Below are 27,924 nucleotides of genomic sequence, written 5' to 3' on the forward strand. Positions count from 1 at the left end.
CCAGCCCATTTTACACAAGAAACGGAGGCACAGAAGAGTTAAGAAACTGGCAGCTCCTAAGTGCCATGGTTGAGAGGACAGATTCTTAAATTGGGAAGTCAGAGCGGCAAGGTCTGGGGTTGTTGGGGAGGGTTGGAGAGTGACCTCACAAAGGGAGGGGTACACTGGTCTGAAGATGAGACCCCGGTGACAAAGATGAACTGCGAGGCTGTGATGAAGGTTAACAAGTTTGCCCCACGATGCCATTTGCCCTGACTGGCATCAGAATAAGATTTTTAATGAGTGCAAACTGGAACTGAAAGCTTGGCGCCTCTGAGCAAAGCTTTCCCCTCAGCGCCCTGTGGATGGAGAGGAGCCACAGGTGAGCCTGCGGCTCCCTGGCAGCCTGTGTGGGAAGAGCAGGTTAATAGCTGCAGACAGGCCCTGCACATCTGCCCTGCGTGGGGAGAGTGCTCATATTTATGTGTTTCTGTGATGTTTTGCTGTGACTCATTTGGAGATAATAATCACTTATTATGATTTCTTAAGCACTTACTACCCATCAGGTGCTGTGCTGAGTACTTGACATATATTATTCCTTCAATAAACACCAATCTTATGATATAAAAGAAAAATAATTACAACAAATAGGTGGGAAGAGAGGGTAATGTAGAAAATAATTTGGTAATGATATTGAAAATTGTTATATATTTCTCCCAACAACTGGTACATTCCCTCCTACTACTAGTAAGTAGCCTGGCACTAACTACCAAGCTGTAACAAGAAAATAACTCAGAATAAAGAACAAATTAAATCAGTTCTAGGAACAATGATGACATTACCAATGTGCCCTTATTTTGACAGAAATGTACAAGTAACTTGTGTCTAGGAATGTCCCAAAAGAAAACTGCTTTTGTTTCAAAAAATTGTATTTTGAGCTGGAAACCCTTCTCATTAGTGCAGGAGAGGAGGCCTGGTTATCTCTGCCATGGATTCCTTTCAGCCTCTGAGGCAAGGAACACATGTCCAACCTGCCGGCACGACAGGTACAGACATCTTACAGGCTCACTGCAAAAGGCTGACATTTAGGTAAATGGTCATATGGCCTGGACCAATTTATCATTAAGTCAAGATCCAGGTATTAGCATTTAGCAGTTCACCTTCTTTAACTGACAGCATTTTCCATATCACTCTTTCTTAAGCTTCACTAGCTTTGTAAAAAGGGTTTTGAGTTTCTAAAAAGCTGAAATCATAGGTATGAGATTTCTGGTGTTTTCACTTAAGAATTATTCGTAGTTACTGGTAACCAGGTATTGCTTTCTATGAGCGTGAATGTTTATTTTCAGGGTTTTTTACCCTCTCGCTAGAATCAAGATTTAAATAAGCATTGTGAAATCTCTGTAAAACATTTATCCACTCATTGTAAGAAAGCGCATAAAATCAAAATGAAATTAATTTTATCTTAGCTTCACTACAAAGTTGGCTAATTTCCATATGAATTTCTACACATGCCAAGACAAAAAAATCTCAATCATTGGAGAACAAAGAGTCTATGGTGGAGTTAGTGAGAGACTTCCTAAGTGTCTGTGTGATGGGAAAACGGGAGTAACGAATTGATTTCAGCAAAAGCAAATTTTGACACGTACACAAAACTCAGCCGCATCTTGCAGCAATGCGATAAATCATCTCCCTCACTGCACTTACCATATATGCACACCAGTAATCACAAGAAAGTAAAGCGAGGTTGACAAGGAGTAGTGACTGGTTTGGGTCTCAAAAGAGGCAGTGCCATCCCACGCCTCCACTAAGCTGAATGACAGTTGCTTATTCACTGTGATCAGTGTGTTTGCTTTTGTTTATGCTGTCACCTGAGAAAAGCGACATATCTTCTAGAAAGAACTACACAGTGCTCTCTCTATAATTAAAGCTTAATTGGGAGGATAACATCTTAGGTCCTAATCAATGTATCTGAAATCATTCTATATTCTCAATAATGTGCAATGATACTTACACCTGATCCTTTTTCTCATACCTGGTGACATATCTCATGAACAATGACCATGGTGACATCCAGCAAATAAGAAATAGATGACACACTGGGATCCAGCAGTATTCTCTGTTCCACAAAAATACTGAGTCCCCAGTTCTCCATAGCAGCATACGGATGCTTAGGCACAGCTAAAAGATCTAGAAATAGAATAAAACAATTCCAAAGACTTTAACAAATATACCAGAATCTAAATTCATATCCTAAAAAAAGTCAAGAAATCCTAATTAGAAGGAATACTTGCTCTTTCTTAGTAATTTTTCCCCCGAAATTAAACTACCTGCCATTTCTACATGACAGCAGAAATATAGGCTATCACTGTACACACAGGCCACGTCCATTCATCACAGTTCATTTTCAGACCCAATGCAGTCAGAGGCTGGAAGTATCAGCACCATTATTGATGGGCCCATCCTGATAAGTTTCAAAAAGTCAAGGAAACCAAATGCAGCAGGAATCCACAGAGTCAGAAGACATAGTGCCTTTGAATGGAAATATATTCAGTTCAATGCAGTGAATACTGTACTCTTACTTTTACGTTGATACTTTTCAAAAGAAAACATGTCCTATCAGATTAAAAATGCGATGTCATTTTTCTAAATTCTTAAATTCTAATTTATTTTTTTAGTTCCATTAAGAATAGAAACTGTTACATACAAATATAGGGAAAACTATGATAGTGAATATAATGGCAAAAGGACAGTTGAGGGAAGATGCAAGTTTCGGTTCTGGTCCTGCCTCCACCATTAACTAGAGATAAGACATTGGTAAATTACTTACTTTCCTGAGACCACAATTCTTTCACCTATAAAACAAGGTTATTGGCTCTCATTATCTTGAAAATCTCTTCCAACTCCAAAAATCTATGATTAGATGATTCTAATATTTGTGCTTATTTTAAAAGGTTATGGAGGTATTATAAACTTCTGGTTAGGGTGACAATAAGTTCATGTTTTGATGTATTCCCTCCACTCCAAACACATAGTGATGACACATAAAATATTAAAAGGGAAAACTAAAAAATATCTGCAGGCTTGAAAATGAACCTCTCCATGGACCAGAAACGGTACAAAAATGCAAAGTAGTGATTAGGTCGGAAGCCCTATGCCTGCTGGGTTCTGGCTCCGGGAGTAGGCAGTGGCAGCTGGGAATTGGTTCCAGCAGGATGTGCCTCAGCCAAAGAGACTTGAGCCCAGTGCTTGATGCCAGGGGTTGAGGTAGGAGATGCATGCTCATGAGAATAGCTGCAAATAGCTGGTGCTCAATGTTTCCTGAGGAAGGTAGCAGTGGAAGAGTAAGGATTCAAACCCAGGCAGCCTGGCTCAGTGCCTTGCTCTTAATCACAATGACATAAAGTTTATAGTTTCTGACCCAGAAGTTACACTTCCCAATATAAACAAACCCTGGTGTAACTCCCTAGGATGCCAAGGGGAAAAAAATGGTACAAAAATGTTACTGCAGTACTTCTGTAAGAGTGAAAATGGAAAACTAAAGCCATTGATGAAGATAATGAGCAAGGGAACTATGAAATAGATATAGTATAAAGGAATACTATACAGCCATTGACATGAGTGATCTCACCAGCAGATGCTAACACTATATATATCAACATGGATAATCTGAAAAACATAATGTTGAGGGAACAATTAAGATGTTAAATGACCCTTGCCATATATTACTTTAAAACACGCAGAATAATACCATGTATTTCAAGTGAATACTCACACATGCACACAAATACCAAGACAGATGGTAATGATATATTGCACATACAATCACACACATATTCTAGTGATAAATACCAAATTCAGAATCATGATTGCTTCATGGAAGACAGAAGGAAAAATGGATGAGAGACTATCTTTTAGGTTCCTGAACCCAATTTCAACTTGGAAGCTGGAAAAGAGTTGGACACATCACCAACAAGCAATTCCTGGGCATCAGCTGAGTGTCTGAGAATTGAACTCAATTTTGACCATCTACCCAGCTACCTGAGGACAGACTCAGATTCCACAGGTTAAGGAATTAGTCCTACAAGACTTCCCCCCAGCACACACCCAGGTTTACCTGTATTTCTCATAGATGCTCTACATCAGAGGTTCCTAATGATACTATCCTAATTAACCAGTTATTAATAATAGAAAAGGAGCAAAGGGAAGACATTACAGGCATATTCCCTGTAGGACATTGGGGGAGAGAACCACATAGAGAAGAGAGCCACATGCCCAGTAAAGTTGGGATGACATAGAGAAGGTACTTGCTGGTCAATCACACCTGGAGAAGAGGTGGTGGCCAGAGTGAGTATGGCCACTGCAAGCCTGTGAAAATTTGGGATATCTAATCCCCTAAACAAAGAAGCTCTCTCTCTCTCTCTCTCTCTCTCTCTCTCTCTCTCTCTCTCTCTCTCTCTTTCTCTCTCTTTCTCTCTCTCTCTCTCATGTTCTTAGTTCCTCTTGACATGCTTGGCCCATAGCTCACACGTGGCTTTCTGGCATTGTCCCATGTGGCCCACAGCCATGTGGACCCCAGACACAATGAACTAATGGAATGCACTAGCCTGATGCTGTACTGGACCAGCTCCAACGTGGAAAGGAAACTCTGGACACTGGCTTTGCTTCTAGCTCTACTGAAACCACTGCTACACTTCTTCTATGACTAGACTAAGGGAATCGGAACTTTGGAAACCCAGGGATGTAATTTCACAAAAATCAAGCTTTCTACCACATCTCATACTCCTGTGGGAGCCTCTGGAAATGCTTACTCCAGCGGTACCCCAAGAACCCCACTCCCACTAGCAATGGGGAAAGACGAGGCATGGTTTTCTATGCTGATACTATGACCGCCTCTCGGGTTTGATTAGTTTGCTAGAGTGGCTCACAGGATTCAGAGAAACATTTAACTTACTAGATCACCAGTTTATTATAAAAGGATATAACTCAGGAACAGCCAGATAGAGGAGAGGAATAGGGCAAGGTATGAGGAAAGGCACAAAGCTTCCATACAATCTGCAGGTCCCACCCTCCCCAAATCTCCAGGTGTGTACCCACCCAGAATCTCTCTAAATTTTGTCTTTTGGGCTTTTTATGGAGGCTTCATTACATAGGCTTCATTACATAGGCATGATTGGCTACATCATTGGCCATTGATAATTTCCAGCCCCTCTCTCCTTCCAGGGGGGAGAAAGTCCCAACCCCCCAGTCAAAGGGTTGGTTCCCCTGGCAACCAGCCCCATCCACAGGTGAATTCAAAAAGTTGCACATTAACATAACAAAAGACAACTTTATTGCTGTAATTGATTAGAAAATTTCAAGGGTTTTGAAAGCTGTAAGCCAGGAACCATGAAAGAATCAAATACATGAAAATACAGCCGAAACCAGTTTGGCTCAGTGGATAGAGTGTCTGCCTGTAGACTGAGGGGTCCTGGGTTCAATTCCGGTCAAGGGCATGTACCTTGGTTGCGGGCACATCCCCAGTAGGGGGTGTGCAGGAGGCAGCTGATCGATGTTTCTCGTTCATTGATGTTTCTAACTCTCTATCCCTCTCCCTTCCTCTCTGTAAAATATCAATAAAATATATTTTAAAAAAAAGAAAATACATATTTTGTCATCTATATATTTCTTATGAATCACAATATCACACACAAGGGATATCAAATGTGTCTTCAATATTACTTTTTTAAAGCAGGTGATGGGTACATGAGTATTATTTATACAATTATTCATTCTTTTCTGTATGCCTTAAATATTTCATAACAAGAAAAAGAATAAAATTATCAACAGTCTTACAATATGGTTGATTTTCTTTATGACTTCAACAAACATCTTCTCAGTATTTGCTGTGTCCTTAAGTCTGAAATGTATATTAAATTAAGTCAGGGATGGTCCCTGTACTAGTATACAGGACATTTTGAATAAAGAATGACAGCTTAACACAAGAAATAAAGAAAGAATAAAAAGTTCTGTGAAAGAGAAAGAAAACAAATCTGGTTGGAGAGGTTCTTGAAAGAGATAATATTTGAGTTGGATTTGAAAATATAAGATTTCAACAGGTAGACAGAGGCACTGTATGTATTTATTTATACAAGTATATACTGAGCATCTCTTTTGCTCAATATAACCATTGCTCTCTACTTCAAGCTCCTTGCCCCATTCTCTCATGGCACTTATATTCATATGTGGGTGTGTATAGGACAAGGAGGTCAGTTAACAAGTAATAAAGTGAAAGAAATTTAGTAAATGATAAATGCTACAAAGAAAATATAATAGAGTAAGACAACAACTGACAGGTTGGGTAAGATGGGTATAGCATGGTCAAGAAAGGGAATCACATTTCATCAGACATGTGACTAATGGAAGAAGCCAGCTGTTTGAAGATCTGTGGAAGCGTGGTCTAGGAGGGGACAGCAAATGCAAAGGCCCTAAGGTGGAAACAAGAAAAGCAGAAAGAAGGTCATTGTGGCTGATGCATATGATGGAGAAGAACGTAGGTCCAAGAATTAGTACAAACTGCAAGTGCACAGCAGACATTCTTCCACAAGATTTTAAGTGGAAATCTTCCCTAAATATGAGCAAACTAGGTGACAGAACAACATTGTGCCAACTCTGCCGGCCACCAGCAGATGGCAACAGCAGTAGCATATCTGGTGTCATTTCCTTGCAGGAACTTGTGAATTTGGGAACAATCCTTTAGAGCCAAGCCTGTTGCAGGACAGAGGCACCTCTGTGTGCTGGAGTTCTCCAGAGCCCCAAGCAGTCAGGTACCAAGACTAAGTGAGCCAATCTGGCCACACACTGGGATTTGGACTGGCTCAAATGGCACAAAGAGATGACTCCAGACATGGGCCCGATGCAGAGTCTGGGAGTTTGGAATAAAGAGGAAAGTACACTTAGGGAGCAGTCATCAGATAGCAAAAGCCTGACCAACAGCATATAAGCAGGGTGTGGTGAGGGGCCAGTTGAAGGTTGGTGCCAAAAATATCAGGCAGTGGTGACCTAAGCAGGCAGCTGGCTTCCAGAGGTCTGAGGACATGGAAGTCAGGTGTAGGTAACATGACAAGGACTCCTAAGCAAATAGTTATATTCAGATAAAGCAATTGAGGGGGAGTTGAAAGACTGGGTGAAAAAGGTGAAGGGATTAAAAGGTACAAATTAGCAGTTACAAAATAGTCACGGGGATATAAAGAACACCATAGGAAATATAGTCAATAGTGTTGTGATGACTAAGTATGGGGCCAGGGGTGGGTACTGGAAATACCAGGGGGATATACTTTTGTAAAGTATATGATTGTCTAACCACTCTGGCTTTTCACCTGCAACTAATATAAAATCATATTTAATGTAAACTGTAACTGAAAAAAAAGGAAGACAAAAGATAAAGGGTTTGAGAACAGAGCAAAACACGAAGAGCTCAGTAGTAGGAGGCAGCTTCTCAGACACAGACAAGCATTAAAGTTGGTACATGGAACATGGCAGCGGGGGAAGGGGGTGGAACTAAAACAATTTAGATTATGCTACTATGCACTTCATAACTTTTCCACAAAGCACTGGAGAAACTTGGATTTGTTCTAACTAATAGTAAGAGATATTTTAACTGTGCCTCTCTACACCTTCATAACTTAAGAAATATGATAGAATTATATCTTAAGAATACCTGCATGAAGCATATATCCTTATAAAGATATCTACACAATATTCATAACAAGTTTACTTCCAAGAGCCAAAAACAGGAAATAAGTCAAATGTTCATCAACAGGTAAATGGATGAAGTGTAGTATATCCATACAACAAAATACTATTCAGTAATAAAAAGAAATGAACTGTTGATACATGGAATGCCATGGGAGAATCCCAAAAGTTGCATGAGTAAAAAGGAAGAAAAAATATACATGCTGTATGATTCATGCCATTTCTGTAGTTCTAGAAAAATGCAGGCTAATCTATACTGTCAACAAGCAGGTCGTGGATGCCTGCAGGCAAAGATGAAAGGGTTAAAAAGACAAGACAGCGACAGGAAACGTTTGAGGGTGATGGATATGCTCACCACAGCACCAATTTCATGGTGCACACACCTCACACCATCAAACTGTACAATTTAAATATGTGCAGTGTACTGCATGTCACTGTATTTCAATTAAACTAATTTTAAAAAGACCTTCAATCACTGAAGTATTCTTTTGCTTAACTTTAAAGATCTGATTTATTCACAATGAATTAAATTATTTTAATTTTTGCAAAATAAATTTGTCATGAGGCTATATCCATTAATATGTGCAACCATAACTTCAATATGCCTTGAAAACAGAGGTAAGAAAACTCCAATGTTTCAGAATCTAATTTACTTGGAAATTCAAAGAAAATCATCGATAAAATTATGCATCGTAGTCTGCTTCCAATTAATTACTGCAGTCCTAAAAACTGCAGGCAGATAGCAAATATTCATATAATACTAGTGAATGTGGTTACATAAATTAACATAAAATCTAACTTTCTCTACTCGCTTCTTTCAATGCACTGTAATTTGCTCTCTATCTTTAACACTGTGTTGAAATAGCTCTCTATAACTAAGATCACAATATCTCATGGACACTTCTCTGTTCTCATTTTTTTTTAATATACTGCTGACAATTACCATACTTTGATCAGGGGCTATTATAACAGGACATCCATTTTTCCGTATACATTTTAGATTAGCTTTTTTTGTTGTTGTCTCATTTATTAGTTTTTTTGTTTGTTTGTTTGTTTTTGTTTTTGTTTTTGTTTTTTTACTTTTTCATTGTCTGACTTTTGAAAATCATAGTTTCCAGGATTTCCAACTCTGGGTTTTTTGCTTCTTTGGGTTTTTTTTAAATCATTCCACTGGTTTTCTTTGAGTGTTCTCACCCACTCCGATGTCATCTGTCACCACCCATATGCCCAGACAGGTCTCTTGGAACTATAGAGGAAAATGCCTAAGCACTTTTGTAGTAGACTGGGACTTGATAGCCCGCTCTGTACTATTCCTCTGCAATCACCCCCTTCCCTCTCATCTGGCTTAAACCTTCAGAAAGCCTTGCAGCCTCCTCTTTTGAACTCTGGGGAAAATCAGTTGCCATGAAAAATGTCCACTAGCCTGACAACGCCATGCTAAGAGGAATGCTGAAACCACTGGAAAGGCCCAAAGAATCACCAAACAAGGCCTCACAGTACACACAAACAGAAAGCCAGTCTCCAGCATTAGTGGCAGTGTTCTGATGTATAAATTTGGACACTGGAAATATACACTGATATAGTCCACATTATTAAGTAACCACTGAGGGGCAGGGAGCGTGTGCAATATCAGGCCTCTCCTTTGTCACAGTCACATTCTGAGCTCACAGATCATCCTAATTTGTCATGCAGAATAAGATTCATCACTCTAGCTGTGGGCTCATGCACACCCTGGCTCCAGTATGCGAGTCTGGTACCCTCCAACTCAGATGTTCTCTGCCACATTATCAAGCTCATACTCCATGCTCTAAGCGTGGCAGAAGTAGAGAAGATACATTTGAAACATGACCTCAGCTACTTGTCACTTGTCCTACTTTCTCTTGACACTCCCTTTTCCCTAAGACAGATACCCTAGGGCAGTGGTCGGGAAACTGCGGCTCGCGAGCCACGGTTTGCCGCTCTGTTGACTAATGCGTTTGCCGGCCACTGGGATAGGGGCTTAATCACAAGGAACAACAACAGCCTGTAATTATTGGAATCGACAGTCTAGGTCAGTGGTCAGCAAACTCATTAGTCAACAGAGTAGCAAACCGCGGCTCACTAGCCGCAGTTTGCCGACCACTGCCCTAGGGTCATGGCTTTCCTCCCCAATATTTCTTCAGCAGCCAATTTTTGCCTTCAAGCTGTCCACACCCCAAACTGTCAATTCATTTTGAATTTGCAATCTGTTTATCTAAATATTTTGAGACTAAGAGAGTCCCTGCTAAGGTCAGAAACCCAATGCTCCAGACTTCACCCCTGAGCCTGAAAAAGGATGTAAGATCCTAGAAGACAAGAAGCTGAACACTGAGGAAGCATTACCCCGGCGACTCAGGCAGAAAACAGAGCTGCTGCCAAGCCCTGCGTCCTTGGAAAGCAATACTGCTCCCTGGTGAGTGTGGGATTTTCTACTCAGAAAACCTAAAGTGCCATAGACGAATAATACCAGAAGTTTTGTTCTCACAAGAGGAAAAAACCATGAGGCTTTCTCACGGGAATAACAGACTTCTTATTTTCCTGTATAGGTAGTATATTTCATTCATGCACTCATTCACAAAGTTTGTTGAGTCTTTACTCAGAGGAGATTGACAAGGACCCTGCTCTCACAGAGCTCACATTCCAGCTTTGGGGGTGGAGAGAAGATGGGTAGGGTAGGGAGCTAAATCACACCCAGATAAATAAATAATCAACATCATATGAGACTGCCATTGGGATGTGATGAGAATAACACAGGTGTATGTAAAGTATAATGGGGTTGGCGTGAGGACAGTTCGAAATGAGTGACCCGGAAAAGCCGCTTCGAACATCTAGGCTGAAACACCTACCCAACTGAACTGCAGCTCCAAGGCAGGTCATTATTTATCTCAATTGCAGCATTTCCAGTGCCTGGATAGTACCAAGCATATGGCTGATATTCAAAAATCAGTTACAAAATAAACGAATAGTTTGTCTTGTGATGACAAGTCATGCTGAACAGAGCTCACTAGTTCTGCTTGGTATTACAAACCAAACAGATGTGTAGCCATTACCAATACTCTTCCAAGAAAAAGTATTAAATTCTTCAGTCTGGTCACCATTCCCCCAGTTTTACTCTCTGCCATGGGAAGTGCTCTGGTGCTCCTGTAAGTCACCTCCCCATCCCCTTGCTGAATATGCCTAATTTGCACTCTTTCTAAATTCACAGGCACATTCTCAACTCTTTGCTCTGGTCCCTCTTGGCCAAATCCATCTTGCTCTCAAATTCCTAGGCTTTTGACCTGCCTCTGACTTCTGTTTCCTGCCTCACTTCACCCTTCAGGTTTCATCCTCCACACTGTCTTCCACCCTATACCTTCACAGCATCTCAATGACGATCCAAGTCATCTTCCCAGCATGGCTGCCCAGGTCTGCTTGGCAGAGGGCAGAGGGCAGAACAGTGAAAAGGTGCAGCTTGGAAGTCCACACTCTTTGGCAGACAAACCCAGGTCTCACGCTTATGAGCTGTGGGACCTTGAAAAAAGTTCTAGTCTCAGCTTCCACTTCCTTATTGATACGTGGAGATATTAATGACACCTCCCCTGAAGGTTGTCGTGATGATAAAATGAGATGGTTCATGCTAAGCACTTAGTTCTAAGCACAAGACATGCTAAATCAATGCTATCACTATTTGGGATCTCTCCAGGTCATCCCCACCTTGGGGAATCCAATGCATCACAGGCCTTACCTTGGGAGAGGAGGAGTCTTGTCCTTGAACAAAGATGAAGTGTTGGTTTAGTATGCTAGCTTAGGCACTTTGATTTCTGAATTAAAATTTTATTTTATGACATGATGCAACAGAGAACCTACCTAAGAATGAGTGAAAGAGAAAACATCATAGTACATGTCTATATTATCATTCAGGGATGCTAAATAAATTTTAAAGGAAAGGTACAGCAGGTAAAAAAATTAATAAGTTGCCTTTTCATTATGCCATAACTGTCACTTGCTCAAGATGCTATGTACATATACATTTATGCTTAAATATAAAAAAATAAAACTCCTTGTTCAAACAGTTACCATATGTAGCTAGTCAAAATACAAATTGCATTTGAAATAGCAGCATTAATGAGATAAAATTCATAGAAGTCAGACATTATTGGTGTTTATTGACATGAGAACAACCAACTATTTTTTCTTTTCCAATGCATTCTCAGAATGTTTTTTACTCACAAACAGATTAGGTTCTAACTGGCTGTTTTTAAGTTCATCTGAAAAAGGAGTTTAAGCCTCACTGTCCCTGGATTCATTTCCACCAAATTTAAAAATGAACCAGTCCTACAGTGTTTTAAAACAAAACACACTTTTCTCCTGATATATTTTCTACTTGGGCATTTTCCATCAGAAAATACTAGTTTCATCTACACATTTTGTTCTATAACAGAATTTTCATCAGTTCTACTTGCATTCACAAGCCTAGCATTTAACTCCCCAAACTCCTAGCATTCTGGATTAGCATTAGCTTATAATACCGTCATATGGGCTCACTGTTTCTGCTGATCTTTCTGCCACACACTCAACACTTACTGATTACTGTCCATTGCAAAGGAGGAGCATTTTCATGTGTTGTCTAATTTCTTTTTTACCTGAAAAAGAATTTCTAGGCGAAAGGACTTATCCCATATGCACAAGGAATATTTGTCATTTCCTTGCCCATTTAGTTTTTTAAATTAGCTCTACGTTAATTTTCGTCATCCTATTTTGCAGCTTCTTACTTTCAAACCTCATGTTCTTTGCCTTAATGGACATGATTAGGCGTAGACATAGAAAACACTAATTGACCCCTGTCCCGATCATTCAGTGACAGGTCAATTTGACGCTTATTATAGAACAATGACTTGCTTTATCTAAGAGAATGCAGGTTGAAAGTAAAGGTTCCTCTCTATTAAGGTTTTGTTCATGATATATTTTCATGCATTCTTGAAATACTTATTCATTACCTAATATAGGCCAGTCTGATCTGAACACTGGATATATAAACCTTGAACGATAAAGATACAGTCCCATTAAACTCTCCTGGAGCTTAAAAACTAATGGGAGATACACACAAGTTAAAAAGTATATATATTATAGACACACATGAAGGGAACTGCAGTATAGTGTAGGTGCTACGCCGAGGGCATGGTAGAACGGGTGCAGCACAGAGCAGAGATTATGAACGTGGGATCTGAAGCCAGGCAGCCTAGTTCAAAACTCAATTCTGCTACTTAATGAAGCACATTACTTACCACTTATGCTCCTCATTTTCCTTTCCTGTAAGATGAAGATGATTATAATTGCAACTATTTCATAGGGTTACTACCAGGGCTATTATTGAAAACACAATTCTCGAGGGTCCCTCACATTTGCTTTTTGTTCCAAACTATCTTCCTAAGGATATCTGTATGGCAAAAATAGTGATAGTATCCTCTCCAATGCAAAGGACAGCCATACATACCATCCTATCGAATAAAGAGGGAATATGCTAATTGACCATCATGTCCTCACAAAGATGGCAGCACCCACAGCCAATAAGGAGGGAATATGCTAATTGACTGTCATGCCCTCAAAGATGGTGGTGCCCACAGCCACAAGATGGCAGCGCCCAGTCCCCTCAGCCCCGTTGGGGCGTCAGGCACGCGGCATGGCCGGGCCTGCCCCCAGGTGGGTCCGGCCGCTCCACGCACCTGCCTCCAGAGTCCCCCAGTCCCCTCAGCCCCCCCGCCACCCAAGGCCTCAAAAGGCTCAGGTAACCAGGGCCAGCCAAGGCTTGTGCTGCTGGCAGTGGCAGCAGCAGAGGTGTGATGAGGTGTTGCCTTCCCCTGATTGCCTGGTCTCCTCCCACCCCTGAAGGCTCCTGGACTGTGAGAGGGGGCAGGCCAGGCTGAGGGATCCCCTCTTCCAGTGCATGAATATTTCATGCACTGGGCCTCTAGTCATTTATAAAAGAATCAGATCCCCCAGGCTCAGGGTTCCTCATCTGTGATATAATCCATTGCATATGTAGGTTATCACCTGGACTTCTGCATTGCTGCTGGGAATAGAATCTCAGGAAACTGGCACATAAAAAATGCTGATACTCCAGCTAATGTTATAGCTAGAGAAATAAAGATTTTTGTCCCTAATTCAGGAGTTGCATGTCTCCTGCGAACATTCACAAAACAATGGTAGGCAGACTTGTCAAGCTTGCAAATAGGGTGAAGTAAAACCTCACACCCTTCACAGTTCTTGACAACTGTGTGAGTTAACATATGTGAGGTGCTTAGAACAGCAAGCAAGTGGTAAGTTCTCAATAGCTGTTAGCTATGCAACAAACAGAAACATGCCCATCCAAAGACATCCATGCCTCATTCCCAGAACCTGTTAGATTACCGAGCAAAAAGGACTTAAGGTCACACCTGGAATTAAGGTTGCTAATCAATTGACCTTAACATGGAAGTGTCCTGGGTTATCCAGGTGGACTCAACATAATCACAAGGGTCCTAAAAGATGAAAGACAGGGGCAGAAGAGTCAGTGTCAGAGTGATGTAATGTGAGAAGTGCTCTCGAGGCCATTGCTGGCCTAGAAGACGAGGGAGCAGGAGCCCAGGAATGCAGGCAGCCTCTGGAAAACAGGAAAGCCATGAAAATGTATGGATGCTCTCCTAAAGCCTCTAGCAAAAGCAGCATCAAAGGGCCAACCCTTAGAACTGTAAGATAGTACATTGGTGTTATTTTAAGCCACGATGGATGTGGTAATTTGTTACACCATAAATCAGAAATTAATAGACTATCATTGTCATCAGCAGCATCATTACCTTTATCACTAATACTTTATTAATAAATATGTCATATTACTATACTATATTACTGTAATATATTACTATAGAAGCTATATTACTATAAATACTATATTACTATGTAATATGTATTAATATGTGTAGCAAATTACTATATTTTATGCTATAATATATTGCTATTATTTTATTATATTTTCATTATTGCTATATAAAAGAGGCCCCAAATTTTAACACAAGAATGTGAAAAGGCTTCCTGGAGAAATTTGATTGTGAGATCTGTCAAGTGAATAGGAGTTAGCTGGAGAAAAAGTATATTTCAGGCTAAGGGTATGTGCAAACAAGTACAAGAGAGCATGGCACTTTCAGTAAACAAAAACTGGATCAGTTGTTTGAAGCATTGTCCCGTACACCAAAAGTTTGTGGGCTCCATCCCCAATCAGGGTGCATACAAGAGGAAAACAATCAATTTCTTTCTCTCTCTCTCTCTCTCTCTCTCTCTCTCTCTCTCTCTCTCTCTCTCTCATCTCTCCCCCTTCTCTCTAAACATATCCTCCAGTGAGGACTTTAAAAAAAAGATGAATATGACTGAAACATAGTGAAAAAGTCTTGTTGTAAACATGCTCAGTTTGAGTTGCTTCTGGGACATTCCAATGGTGAGATCTATTAAGTGGTTGAATTTGGAGGTCTGATGTGCTGGGGAGAGGTCCGGGCTGAGGAAGCAGATGTAAGAAGTCATCAACATGTATATAGTAGATTATAGCCAATGATGAGCATAGAAGAGAGTTAGGAAGATATCTGAGGAGCACTGAGACTTAAGAAACAGGCAGAGGAAAGGAGGAAATATAACAGGGCACACAAAGAATGCCAACAAGCACTGTCATAAGACAGGGGAAAGGCAGGAGAGTGTGACATTATATCATTCAAGATTAGTAATCCAGCCCAGCCGGCATGGTTCAGTGGTTGAGTATTGACCTATGAATCAGGAGGTCACAGTTCAGTTAAGGTCAGGGAACATGCGGGCTCAATCCCCAGTGGGGGGGCATGCAGGAGGCAGTCGATCAATGATACTCTCATCATTGATGTTTCTACCTCTCTCCCTCTCCCTTCCTCTCTGAAATCAATAAAAATTTTAAAAGAATAGTAACCCACTCAAAAGAAAGGCAAGCATCTATGAATAACTTAGGTATATTTATAAAACACAGATATCATATACCCAAGTAGATAAATACTGTTCTCAAAGAATACTAGCTAACCATTCAATACCATTCTCCACAGATTTTCCAAATGAACTATAAAACTTTTACACAAATATAACACCAAGCATGTCAAGTGTCAGCACCATCACTTGGAGTGGGGAAAACAATACTTGGCTATTTAGCGAGTGGTCGTTTCTGGGGTGGGTCCATCCCACATCGAGGAACCCAGGAATCTTTTTTATTTCAAGTCTCAAGTAGCTGGGAGTCATCGCCCAGGTTTGGATAGCTTTTTGACTCTCTTAATTGACAGATTCACATTCCCAGCAGAAGAGAGTAGGAAAATAGGACTAGTTATAATTGAGCATTCTTAACTCTTGAAACTTGGAGTTGTCAGTAAAATGTGTTTCCAAATTCATGTGCACTTTAGACAGCCTGATTACAAAGTGGTTACCTTTAAAATAAATTATTTATGTAGGTTTGGTAAAGTGGAAACAAAGATTCATTGTGCCTTAAGGCTAGTTCTTCTTAGTATAAACTGTGTGAATAGTGCACATAAATTTCAATAAAAAATGCAAACATATAATTCAAATGCTGGAGTCTTTCCTTAAAATGGTCTAGCATAAATCTCAAGGAAAATCAAATACCTGTTGAAGTCCCTGAGAAAAAATTCACTAAAGCTCAATAGTTGTTGATTTTTTTTTATCACTTCTTAATGCAGTACAAAGTATTAGCTGATATTAAATGGCAGCTAAACAATTGATACATTTTCAAGAGCTAGTAGTACAAAGAGAAGAGGCCAAAATTTACAATGAATTTTAAAGGTTCCTAGAGAAATCTCTGGTTGATGTTTGGGGTAATGAAGGCAGAGAGAAAAGGGAAGAAAATAGAGTTCAAAAATAGCACAGTTGTAGAAACAGAAAACGTGGTGACATTGTGTTACTTCACTAAATTTTGACAGTAGCTCTAAGCTAATTTGTCTATAAAGGAACTAAAATATAACCTTATCAATTTAGTTCGTGGCTTATTACTAATAAGCTCTCTTTTTATCATCCAAACCCACAGATTTACAATTTGAAATAGCATCAAGTCACTCAAAGCCATGAAGAAAAATGAAGTCATATCCCATTCAGAGTGAACTATGTATCAGATAGGAGGTATTGATCAAAATATAAACCATGTCTTTCATTATCAAAGGTATCTGATGCTTTGTTATAAATACCTTCTTGACAGTACAAAGAAACCACTTTTTCCCAACGTTTTCTACAGGCAAGTTTCTGAGAGCTTCTTTCAATGAATTTTTTTCAAAACCTATTACTGGTATTCCAAACAGTCTCAAGTTCAATTCACATTAGATCAAGAAATGAAATACAAAAAGAACTAATAATGAGCCAGAGACTGCACTGAACCCTTTGCTTCTCCAAGTTCCAATATCTAATGGGCATCACTAAGTTACACTCCTAAAGTATATTTTGTAGGAAGGAAAACATTTTGTCTACCTAATGGGAAAATGCTGAGAAGAGGGGATTTTTTTTTGTACCCATCATAAAAATGCTTCTCCTAATGTAAATACTCAGGTAATTGACATGATGGAGAATTGCCAGAAGCCGTTTTCCTAACACCACAGTTAATAGAGCATGAGAGTTCTATAGCTCAAAACTGAACACCGCACACTTGTGGCAGGGATACTACCATGAAGAAAATGGTAACACCCTTCTCATTATTTCTGTTTCTTCTTGTCCTCCAAATACACTATGCAAATTTTTTACTTGTCTCTTATTCTTGGAACCTGTCTGAATAGTTATTAAAATGAAAACCGGTATTCCGTGGAGGGCTGCACAAAAATGCACAGGTCCGAGAACACTGGCGTTTCTGCTCATGTTTCTCAGTACCATTTGGGATATTCTAGTCCCAGATGGGGGATGCTACCCTTACAGCCTGATCTGCTTACAGCCTGGGCAGAAAATGCTACAAAGTATTTGGATTTTTCTAAAAGCTAACTACCTCAAGGAGCTTGTGTCCATTTTTCTGGATCTCAGTGAACTATGTATGTATATGTATATATGTATGTACGTGTTTGTAACTCTACTAGAGGCCCGGTGCACAAAATTCATGCATGGGGGGTGTGTCCCTCAGCCCAGCCTGCACCCTCTCCAATCTGGGACCCTCAAGGGATGTCCGACTCCCTGTTTAGGCCCAATCCAGGTAGGATCGGGCCTAAACAGGCAGTCGGACATCACTCTCACAATCCAGGACTGCTGGCTCCCAACTGCTCACCTGCCTGCCTTCCTGATTGCCCCTAACTGCTTCTGTCTGCAAGCCTGATCCCCCCTAACCACTCCCCTGCCAGCCTGATTGATGCCTAACTGCTCCCCTGCCAGCCTGATTGCCCCTAACTGCCCTCCCATGCAGGCCTGGTCACCCCTAACTGCCCTCCCCTGCAGGCCTGGTCTCCCCCAACTGCTCTCCCCTGCAGGCCTGGGTCCCCCCTAACTGCCCTTCTCGGCAGGCCCGGTCGCCCCCAACTTCCCTCCTCTGCCGGCCTGGTCACCCCTAACTGGCCTCCCCTGCAGGCTTGATCGCCCCCAACTTCCCTCCTCTCCCAGCCTGATTATCCCTAAATGCACTCCCCTGCAGGCTTGATCACCCCCAACTTCCCTCCTCTCCCAGCCTGGTTATCCCTAAATGCACTCCCCTGCAGGCTTGATCACCCCCAACTGCCCTCCCTTGCAGACCTGGTCCCTCCCAACTACCCTCCCTTTCAGACATGGTCCCTCCCAACTGCCCTCCCCTGCTGGCCATCTTGTGGCAGCCATCATGTGTCCACATGGGGGCAGCCATCTTGTGTGTTGGAGTGATAGTCAATTTGCATACTCTTTTATTAGATAGGATATTTGCATATTGCTCTTTTATTAGATAGGATATTATATAATCCTATCTATAAAAGAGTAATATGCAAATTGACCATCACTCCAACACACAAGATGGCTGCCCCCATGTGGACACAAGATGGCCAGCAGGGGAGGGCAGTTGGGAGGGACCATGTCTGAAAGGCAGGGCAGTTGGGGGTGATCAAGCCTGCAGGGGAGGGAAGTTAGGGGTGACCAGGCCGGCAGAGGAGGGAAGTTGGGGGAAACTGGGCCTGCAGGGAGGGGCAGTTGGGGGGACCCAGGCCTGCAGGGGAGAGCAGTTGTGGGCGACCAGGCCTGCAGGGGAGGGCTGTTAGGGGCAAACAGGCTGGCAGGGGAGCTGTTAGGCATCAATCAGGCTGTCAGGGGAGTGGTTAGGGGGTGATCAGCCTGGCAGGCAGAAGCGGTTAGGGGCAATCAGTTGGGAGCTAGCAGTCTTGGATTGTGAGAGGGATGTTCGGCTGCCCGTTTAGGCCCGATCCACATAGGATTGGGTCTAAACAGGCAGCTGGACATCCCTCGAGGGGTCCCAGATTGGAGAGGGTACAGGCTGGGCTGAGAGACACACACCCCCATGCATGAATTTCGTGCACCGGGCCTCTAGTTTAATAATAATAGCTAATAATAGTTTTCAAAAATCATCCTCCAGGTCTTTGGAGTAGCTACAGACATACAATACCTCTAACTTCTCTGCTGGTTTTACACCTGACCTGTTCTCTACCACCCCTCATCAATTGTTGACTAATCAGTACGTTCTCCTATTTCATGCAGTTGCCAGCAGCAGCTCAGGACCTGCTCCCTACCTACTGAATCAGAATATGCAGTTTAATGAGATCCTCAAGCAATTCGCACCTGCATTAAAGTTTGAGAAGCACTGACTTACTTCCCTCAAAACTTCCATGGTGGGGTGCTTTGCCCCAGGGGTTGTATAAGACATCTATGAAAGTGTAAAATTAAGTTACAACTTTTATTAGTATTTATTTTGGTCTGACACAGATATGCTCCCCTGGTTGAATTACCAAGGAGCTTGAAGAGAGGAGTGCCAAAGATGCCATGCCCGTGGCACCTTCCTCAGTTCTCTTTCAAAAAACTGGGGCATGTGGCAGTGCGGGAGCACCGGCTAGTTGGATTTATGGATGGTATTGTCTAGTTTAACTAAACCAGTGCTTATTAATTAAATAGGTGGCTTAAAAAGATTCCTGGGGCGGAGGGGGGAGGGAAATAATAGAGTGAGATTAAGACTAATAAATCAAGACACTACAAACAAGTAAATGACAGAGCTACCAGCTCTTCAATTCCAAGTAAGGATAACTAATGTTTGAAGCCCACACTAAGGGCCAGGCACTTCATGTGAATTAACTCAGTTAATCCTAACAATTCTTTTTGAGACAGACACCATCCATAGCTCCATTCTGCAGATGGGAAATTTAGGCACACAGACATTATGTAAACTGCCCAGGCCAGTTTGGTCTTAGCAGAGATGGGATCCACACTTTGGCTGTCTGGATAAGATCTCCCAAGCACTAAACGCTATTCACTCTATTCCATTTGCATTATATGGCAAAAACAAAGATATAACTATTTATTACAAAAAAGACACATTCATCAACAATGCTATTGTGCTATTAACTTACACCCATTCTCATTAATAATGAAGTTCACCTTAAGCATACCTGGTGCCCTGAAATTTAGCTAATTAAAGTATCATGAGTACTATTTGAAAATTAAATAAATATAGTTACATAAGAATGAACAAGCTCAAAAATATCTGGTAGTGGTGCACGGTCATAAAACTTGAGCATCATCAGAATCACCTAGAGGGCTGTTTAGAATACACATTTCTGGGCCCCAAGAGCAGAGTTTCTGTTTCAGTAGGTATAGGGTAGTACCCGAGTTTGCATTTCTAACAAGTTCCCAGGTGATGTGGATGCTGATTGGTGGTCAGGGAATCAGACTTTGTGAATCACAGTTCTAAAGGAGAGGATAGAATGGAGTACCTCAGATACTATATGTTTGTCACCTGGGCCTCCTTACACTGTAAACGCCCTCAGGCACTGAGCCAGGCTGCCTGGGTTTGAATACCTCAGGACACAGTGAGCACCAGCTATTTGCAGCTCTTCTCATGAGCATGCATGTCCGCCCTCAGGTAAGGCAAGGGTTCGCAATCACTGTTTCTGGTGGGGGAAAAGTGAAGCAGAAAGACCTGTTCATAGTCCAGGTCAGAAATAAAGGAATCCTAACTAAACTATGGATGTGTTTCAGACGTGAAAACAGACAACATTTGGAAATTAATCAAATACTGAAGATAAGACACCCACCTTAGGAGGTATTAACCTAGGTGAATGAATGGGTAAAGAAAAGGATGGTGACATTCCATTAACCAACACTATGGATCCAGGGAACCAGAAGGGAGAGTGAGTGAGGGGTGGGAAGATAAGGGGAAGAAAAAGAGAAAATACTTTTATATTATAAATAGAACAAATTATTTTCATTATAATGCTCACCTCAAAAAGTCCATTTTTGCTAGTAATAGAAAAGTGATACAAAAGTTATTTCCATTAGTAGCTCGTGTGTTTAAATCCTTCCCATAGTTAAAACCTAGGCTGCCTACCTTCAGAGCCCATGTTGTTAATCTCTATTCTGCATCCTGTTCTATTTTTATGTTGATGGAAAAGAGACTCAATTAAAGGCCAAACAATAAGTCAGAAATCATAGGGATTAGGGGCTCCCGGGAGCACACCCACCCTTTCTTCCCAGGCCAGCTTTTTCTCCCCAAATTCTAAGTGTCCATGAAATTTGCAGCCAGGGGAGCAGTGGGCAGCAACAACTTGTCCTCTGACCCTGTTTCCAAGGCCCCCTTTTCTCTGGTGTCAGTTACCCAAAGTGGCCCCACCTAGGCTCTCTCCTGTCGCTTCTTCTATCCCAGGCCCTGCTTTGTTTCACTGTCCTCAGCTTTAATAAATATACTCTCAAAATAAAAAATAAAGAAAAAAAGTAGGGATTAGCACCCAGGACTATGAGATACTAAAAACATCACACCTACCCTGGTCTACCTATCCTTTTATTCCTCACTAGAGGCCCGGTGCTCGCCAGCCTGCCTTCCTGATTGTCCCTAACCACTTCTGCCTGCCAGCCTGATCACCCCCTAACCACTCCCCTGCCAGCCTGATTGATGCCTAACTGCTCCCCTGCCAGCCTGTTTTCCCCTAACTGCCCTCCCCTGCAGGCCTGGTCACCCCTAACTGCCCTCCCCTGCAGGCCTTGTCCCCCCCAACTGCTCTCCCCTGCAGGCCTGGTCGCCCCCAACTTCCCTCCTCTGCCAGCCGGGTCACCCCTAACTGCCCTTCCCTGCAGGCCTGGTTGCCCCAACTTCCCTCCTCTGCCGGCTTGGTCACCCCTAACTGCCCTCCCCTGCTGGCATGATTGCCCACAACTGCCATCCCTTGGAGACCTGGTCCCTCCCAACTGCCCTCCCCTGCTGGCCATCTTGTGGTGGCCATCTTGTGTCCAAATGGGGGCAGGATCTTTGACCACATGGGGCAGCCATCTTGTGTGTTGGAGTAATGGTCAATCTGCATATTACTCTTTTATTAGGTAGGATAGAGGCCTGGTGCACGGGTGGGGGCCAGCTGGTTTGCCCTGAAGGGTGTCCCGGATCAGGGTGGGGGTTCCCTTGGGGCATGGGGCGGCCTGGGTGAGGGGCCTGTGGTGGTTTGCAGGCTGGCCATGCCCCCTGGTGACCCAAGCGGAGGCCCTGGTATCTGGGGTTTATTTATCTTCTACAATTGAAACTTTGTAGCCTGGAGCAGAGCCAAGCCTTCTGCTTGCTCCATGGCGGCAGCCATTTTTGGGGGGATTTATGTATCTTCTATAATTGAAACTTTGTAGCCTTAAGTGGAGGCCTGGGCCGGCCAGGGCTGCAGAAGCTTGGCTTCCTCCATCGCTGCGGGCAACCCTACCCTCCTGCTCTTTCCAGCTCTGGGGCTGCCGCCATTTCTGTTTGGGTTTATGTATCTTCTATCATTGAAACTTTGTAGCCTTGAGTGGAGGCCTAGGCCAGCAAGGGCAGGTGGAAAGCTTGGCTTCCTCCATTGCCGGGGAAACCCATGCCTACCTCCTGCTCTCTGCGGTGGTAGCCATGTTGGTTGGGTTTATTTGCATATTTGCTCCTGATTGGCTGGTGGGCATGGCTTGCGGGTATAGCTGAGTGATGGTTAATTTGCATATTACTCTTTTATTAGATAGAATGATATAGTCTGAATTAAAGTCTATTTTTTAAAAGCTTTTTGAAGAAAGAAAATAGTATAGGCAGTATGACCACAATGCTGGGGGAAAAATGTTGACATTTCAGATCACACGGACATCTGCTGGTTTCTAGGAAGACATAAAATAAATAATGTTTTCAGGTTTATTATGGACTCCCAGTGCTGATTTCCACAAATGTTCAGTCCTTTCCTATAAAACTGTATTATAAAAGGCAAGATTGAGTAAGCTTACTCTACACTCCTTTGCTTAAGTACCAATGAGTTCCTGTAAAAATATAGTTAGATCTCTATTTTAAACATAATTTTTTTTGGGGGGGGCAACTGAGAGCCTGCATTCTTTAGTATGGCATAGTCTCTGATGTTAGGGAAAAATGTCAAAACCTGCTCCCCCATAGACAAACACCCTATAACCAGAACAAGCAAATTTAATCCTTAAAGAAAAGGAAATCCTTGGGGTCAGATAAAAACTATGCTCTGTTGACAATTCTCAAATTAAAAAATATATATGGCAAGGTACTGACTGCTACAATATAAAAACGTTTCCTTCTCACTCTGGCTGAATGTAACAGCAGGTGGTGAAGTGGCATTACAAGACAGTCACTTTCACTTGAAGCCCAAAGGCAAAGGATCCATTCTACCTTCAGAGTTAGCTTGCATTATTTTCTTGCTTCTTCTATATATACACACACAAACAAAAAGTAAAAATACTTTCCATTATCACCTAAGGCAAACAAATGCTAGTTGATAATGTCGCTTTTTTCCTTTTTTCTTCTTTCCTCTCCTAGACTGCTTCCTATATATTTTTTTCATAATCTTTTTTTTTAAAATATATTTTATTGACTTTTTACAGAGAGGAAGGGAGAGGAATAGAGAGTTAGAAACATCGATGGGAGAGAAACATCGATCAGCTGCCTCCTGCACACCTCCTACTGGTACATGCCCTTGACCGGAATCAAACCTGGGACCTTTCAGTCCACAGGCCGACGCTCTATCCACTGAGCCGAACCGGTTAGGGCTGTTTCCTATATTGCTGTGGTACAAATCATTGGGCTCCACTGTGATAGCGCAGTCATACTCTAAGATGCTTTAGTGACATTAAGTTTTATTTCTTGATAATGTCATATTTCAAAACATGGTACATAATGAGCACAACTTTTTAAAACAGTTCTACGATAGTCAAATAAGTTGGGTATTGATATCTGGCTGTCAAATTTTTATTGAAACACTACCACCCTGTTTTCTGGAACACTACCACCTTATGTTTCATTTAAACATATTAACTGCTTAACACTGGTACTAAACTGAACCAATGCTTATTTTCCAAATGATTGGTCACTCAGTATGTTTTTCAGCTGAGGGAAATTTGTTTTATCATGAATTTACAGGGGTTTTATTTGTTAGACTAAATGCATCCCTTTGCCAGCCCAATTGATGCCACTATACAATTTAGAAAAAGCCACCTCTTCCTCAAGGCAATGTACTTTCATTTGCCAGAAAACAATCTTAATAAATACACAAATCTATGATGGTTACCCACGTGAATGGTGCTCTTACAGAGTTGTGCAATGCACAACCTAATCTATTAGGTATGTCAACAGAATCAACAAGATTCCACAGAGCTCAGAAGTCTGATGCACTCTGCAAAGATATAGGAAGACAGGCTTTCAAAATAAATACATTTGTGAAGAGATGATGTATGAAACATACATGATCGAAGGATATGATGAGAAGTCAGCTGTGTTTCGCTTTATAGAGGATATAAAAAAAAAGAAATAAAACAACCAATGGACTTAAGAGTGTTAGGAGTTATAAAAAAAAATTCTGACAAGAGAGCTATTGAAAATTCAGATAACGTGCCAAGAAAGTCTCTTTACTGAGCACAGCTCTCAGCTCTGCTGCACATTAAACTCAACTGAAGAGCTTTTAGAAAAACTGATGTCTGGGCCCCACCCGAGAGCAATTCTGTCTGAATCTCTAGGGCTGGGGCTCCAGTGTCAATCATTTTGGAAGTTCCCCAAATGATTTCTAGTGTCCAGCCAGGGTTTAAGACCTTTTGACTTAGGCCATTTTATGAGCAGTGTTCCTGCATAAGACAGACTAGACCAGTGGTTGTCAAGTTTTAGCGCGCATTGGAATCACCGGGAGGCTTCATAAGACAGATTGCTGGGCAGACGCAACTTCCAGGGTTCACGATTCAATAGATGCTGATGCTCCTTGTCAAGAGCCACACGTTGAGGAGCGTTGGTCTAAAACCTTACCACTCAAATTGCTGTCTTGGGGTGGCAACTTTAACATCATGGCGAGCTTGTTAGAAATGCAGAATCCCAAGCCACACCCACTATTGAAAGATGCCTAAATTTGAACCAGATTCCTTGGTGACTCCTGTGGAAATTAAAATTTGAGAAGCACTGGTCTAGAGTATAACAAGTCTTTTCGATTAAAAAGTCTACTGGGATAAGGAGAAACAAAAATGGGGATGAAATAGGATAGAGACTTGAGAATAACTAGAGTGCTTATATTCTAAAGACTTCAGCTCTAACCAATCAGTGCCCCTGTAAAATTACAGGCTCAGTGTTACCACATATTCTAATTTTCCAAGAAAGTTAGTAATCTGGATTTTTATGTGAAATCCCCCAACTGTAAAATATTAGCAATTAATTCAAAGGTTTTGTAACACCTTTAAGACCAAATAAAATATGTCTGTGGGCCATATCTGACCCACAGCTCACCTGTGTGTGACTTCTGATCTAGAAAAAAAATCAACCATAAATTGAATTAGAGTTTGAAATAAATCACTGGAAATCTCCCCTAGAACTCTTCTTTTAAAAGCTTAAGATAAATGATATATTTGGTAACAGTTAATTATTTTCCATAGGGCATATTTCTGCCTGACGTGAAATCAGGAAAGCAACAGAAATGAATGTTAAACAGGACTCTTTGAAATATGAATTACAGGAGAAAAAATATGCAGCTATAAGGTAGGAAGCAAGAGAGGAAGCAGAAATGCCATGGGAGTGCCTCTGAAGAACATGAGATACCCGTGCAATCTCAAAATGAGAAAAGTGAGATATTTTGTTATCAAAGTAATGCGTGGATGGCCTTTCTCCATTGCTAGTGGGAGTGGGGTTCTTGGGGTACCTCAAGAATAAGCATTTCGCTCTAACTGATTTGGCTTAGTGGATAGAGCACTGGCCTGTGGACTGAAGGGTCCCAGGTTCAATTCCGGTCAAGGGCATGTACGTGGTTGCGGGCACATCCCCGATGGGGGGGTGTGCAGGAGGCAGCTGACAGATGTTTCTCTCTCATTGATGCTTCTAACTCTCTATCCCTCTCCCTTCCTCTCTGTAAAAATCTTAAAAAGAATAAGCATTTCTGGAGACCCCCACAGGAGCATGAGATGCGGTAGAGAGCATTATTTTCATGGAATTACATCCTTGGGTTTGCAAAGTCCCATTTCCCTTAATTCAGTCCTGAAAGAGGTGCAGCTGGGGATTCAGCAGAGCTAAAAGCAAAGCCAGTGTCCAGAGTTTCCGTTCCATATCAGAGCTGGGTCCAGTATAGCATTAGGCTAGTTACAGTCCATCAGTCCAGCGTGTGGGGTGCACATGGCAGTGATCCAGTGGGCGAAGGCAGGGCAGCTAGGAGAGTGCGCCCCCTGCAACAAGAGTCCCCAGAGTCCCACAAGAACTGGGAGGCAAGAGAGCAAACTCCTTTGTTGAGGAGCTTTGGTATCTTAAATCTGCCAGTGCTTGCAGCGGCCATGCCAACTCTGGCAAATGACCTGTTCTCAGGTGTGACTGACAGTCAAGTACCTTCCCTACTTTACCAACACTTTACTGGGCGTGTGTCTATTCTCCACCCTGTCCAGTCCCTTCCCCCATTGATCTGCAGGGAATAGACCTGTGGCTTGGCAGCTGCCTGGCAAAGCGGCACAAATGAATGCCCATATTATTTGGTCTTCCCCTTGCTCTTTTCCTGTTAATTAATAAAACTGGGTTAATTACAATGGTATCCATTTGACTGTCTTTACTGTTAAATACAACTATGGACACAGCAACATTTCTAATCAAAAGTCTTTGAGAATGGACGAAAAATAGCAGTATTTTATATGTAGAATTTGTTTTCACTTGTAAAAGAAGATATGACAAAAATTTCTTTCCATATTTACTTAATAATATTGAATCATATCATTGCCTTTAACTATGAAGCAGTTTGAATTTTTTTCAATGGAGGCACACGATATTCTCAATGTATGACATTTCAATAGTCACTGCATAGTTTTCCTTTAAACCTCATACTATCACTTATTAAAGTCATCCCATAAGCTACCTAGAGAATAACAAGAAGGCACCTTCCAGAAAGGTCACATAGGACTGGAAAAACACACAGGGAGTAGCTAAGCAGACTGGAAAGAATCATGAAAGTCAAATTATATATCTCGGTGGAAGAAGAGAGAATAGAAAGTTATGAAAACTACTTATTACTCTGCTAGAGCACCAGTAAAAAAGTGAGGTTTCATAAAGGACATGGGAATGACATAGAAAAAAAAATACTAAGGGAAATATGCACTCTCTCCTAACCAGATGTCCTTCCTCACTCACTTCTTTCACTGTGTATTACTTAACTCCATAACTTAAAAGAGGCTCTCTCCAAGCTCACTGACGTATTAGCCTGTGATAAAAGGTATTCAGAATGAGATTTAGCTTTAATCTCCATACTATCTACTCACTTCTCCATAAATCCACTCCACTGGGCCAGCAATTAGGACAATAGATACTTTTCTGTACTCTAAATACACCTTTATAAACTTTGCAAGCTCTTGCCATGAGAATAATAAAACAAAATGTTCTAAATGTCCTTCTTAGTTCAAAATTTGAGAGAGTCACTTAGTCATTTTATCAGTCTCTTCAAAAAAATATTGAGTATGCCAATAACATTAACTAGCCAAGATATATTAGATGAAATTTTTTCTTCAAAAAAAGTAGCACCTCAAACTGAGTATGGCACCTTAAATGACATATAAGAGCAAATGAAG

The 27,924-nt window shown here is 41.6% G+C and overlaps 1 protein-coding gene across 1 annotated transcript in view; it reads right to left on the reverse strand.

The window, feature by feature from the left end:
- The window catches only part of TRHDE (thyrotropin releasing hormone degrading enzyme), a 386,033-nt gene that overhangs the window by 189,857 nt on the left and 168,252 nt on the right, over positions 1–27,924 (reverse strand). Inside the window, exon 4 of the mRNA XM_080660595.1 lies at positions 2,012–2,166. Coding sequence (XP_080516721.1) covers positions 2,012–2,166 — 155 coding nt within the window. The remainder of the gene's footprint in view (positions 1–2,011; positions 2,167–27,924) is intronic.

The sequence above is a fragment of the Plecotus auritus genome (assembly GCF_963455305.1).
Source record: "Plecotus auritus genome assembly, chromosome: 3".
NCBI lineage: Eukaryota > Metazoa > Chordata > Mammalia > Chiroptera > Vespertilionidae > Plecotus > Plecotus auritus.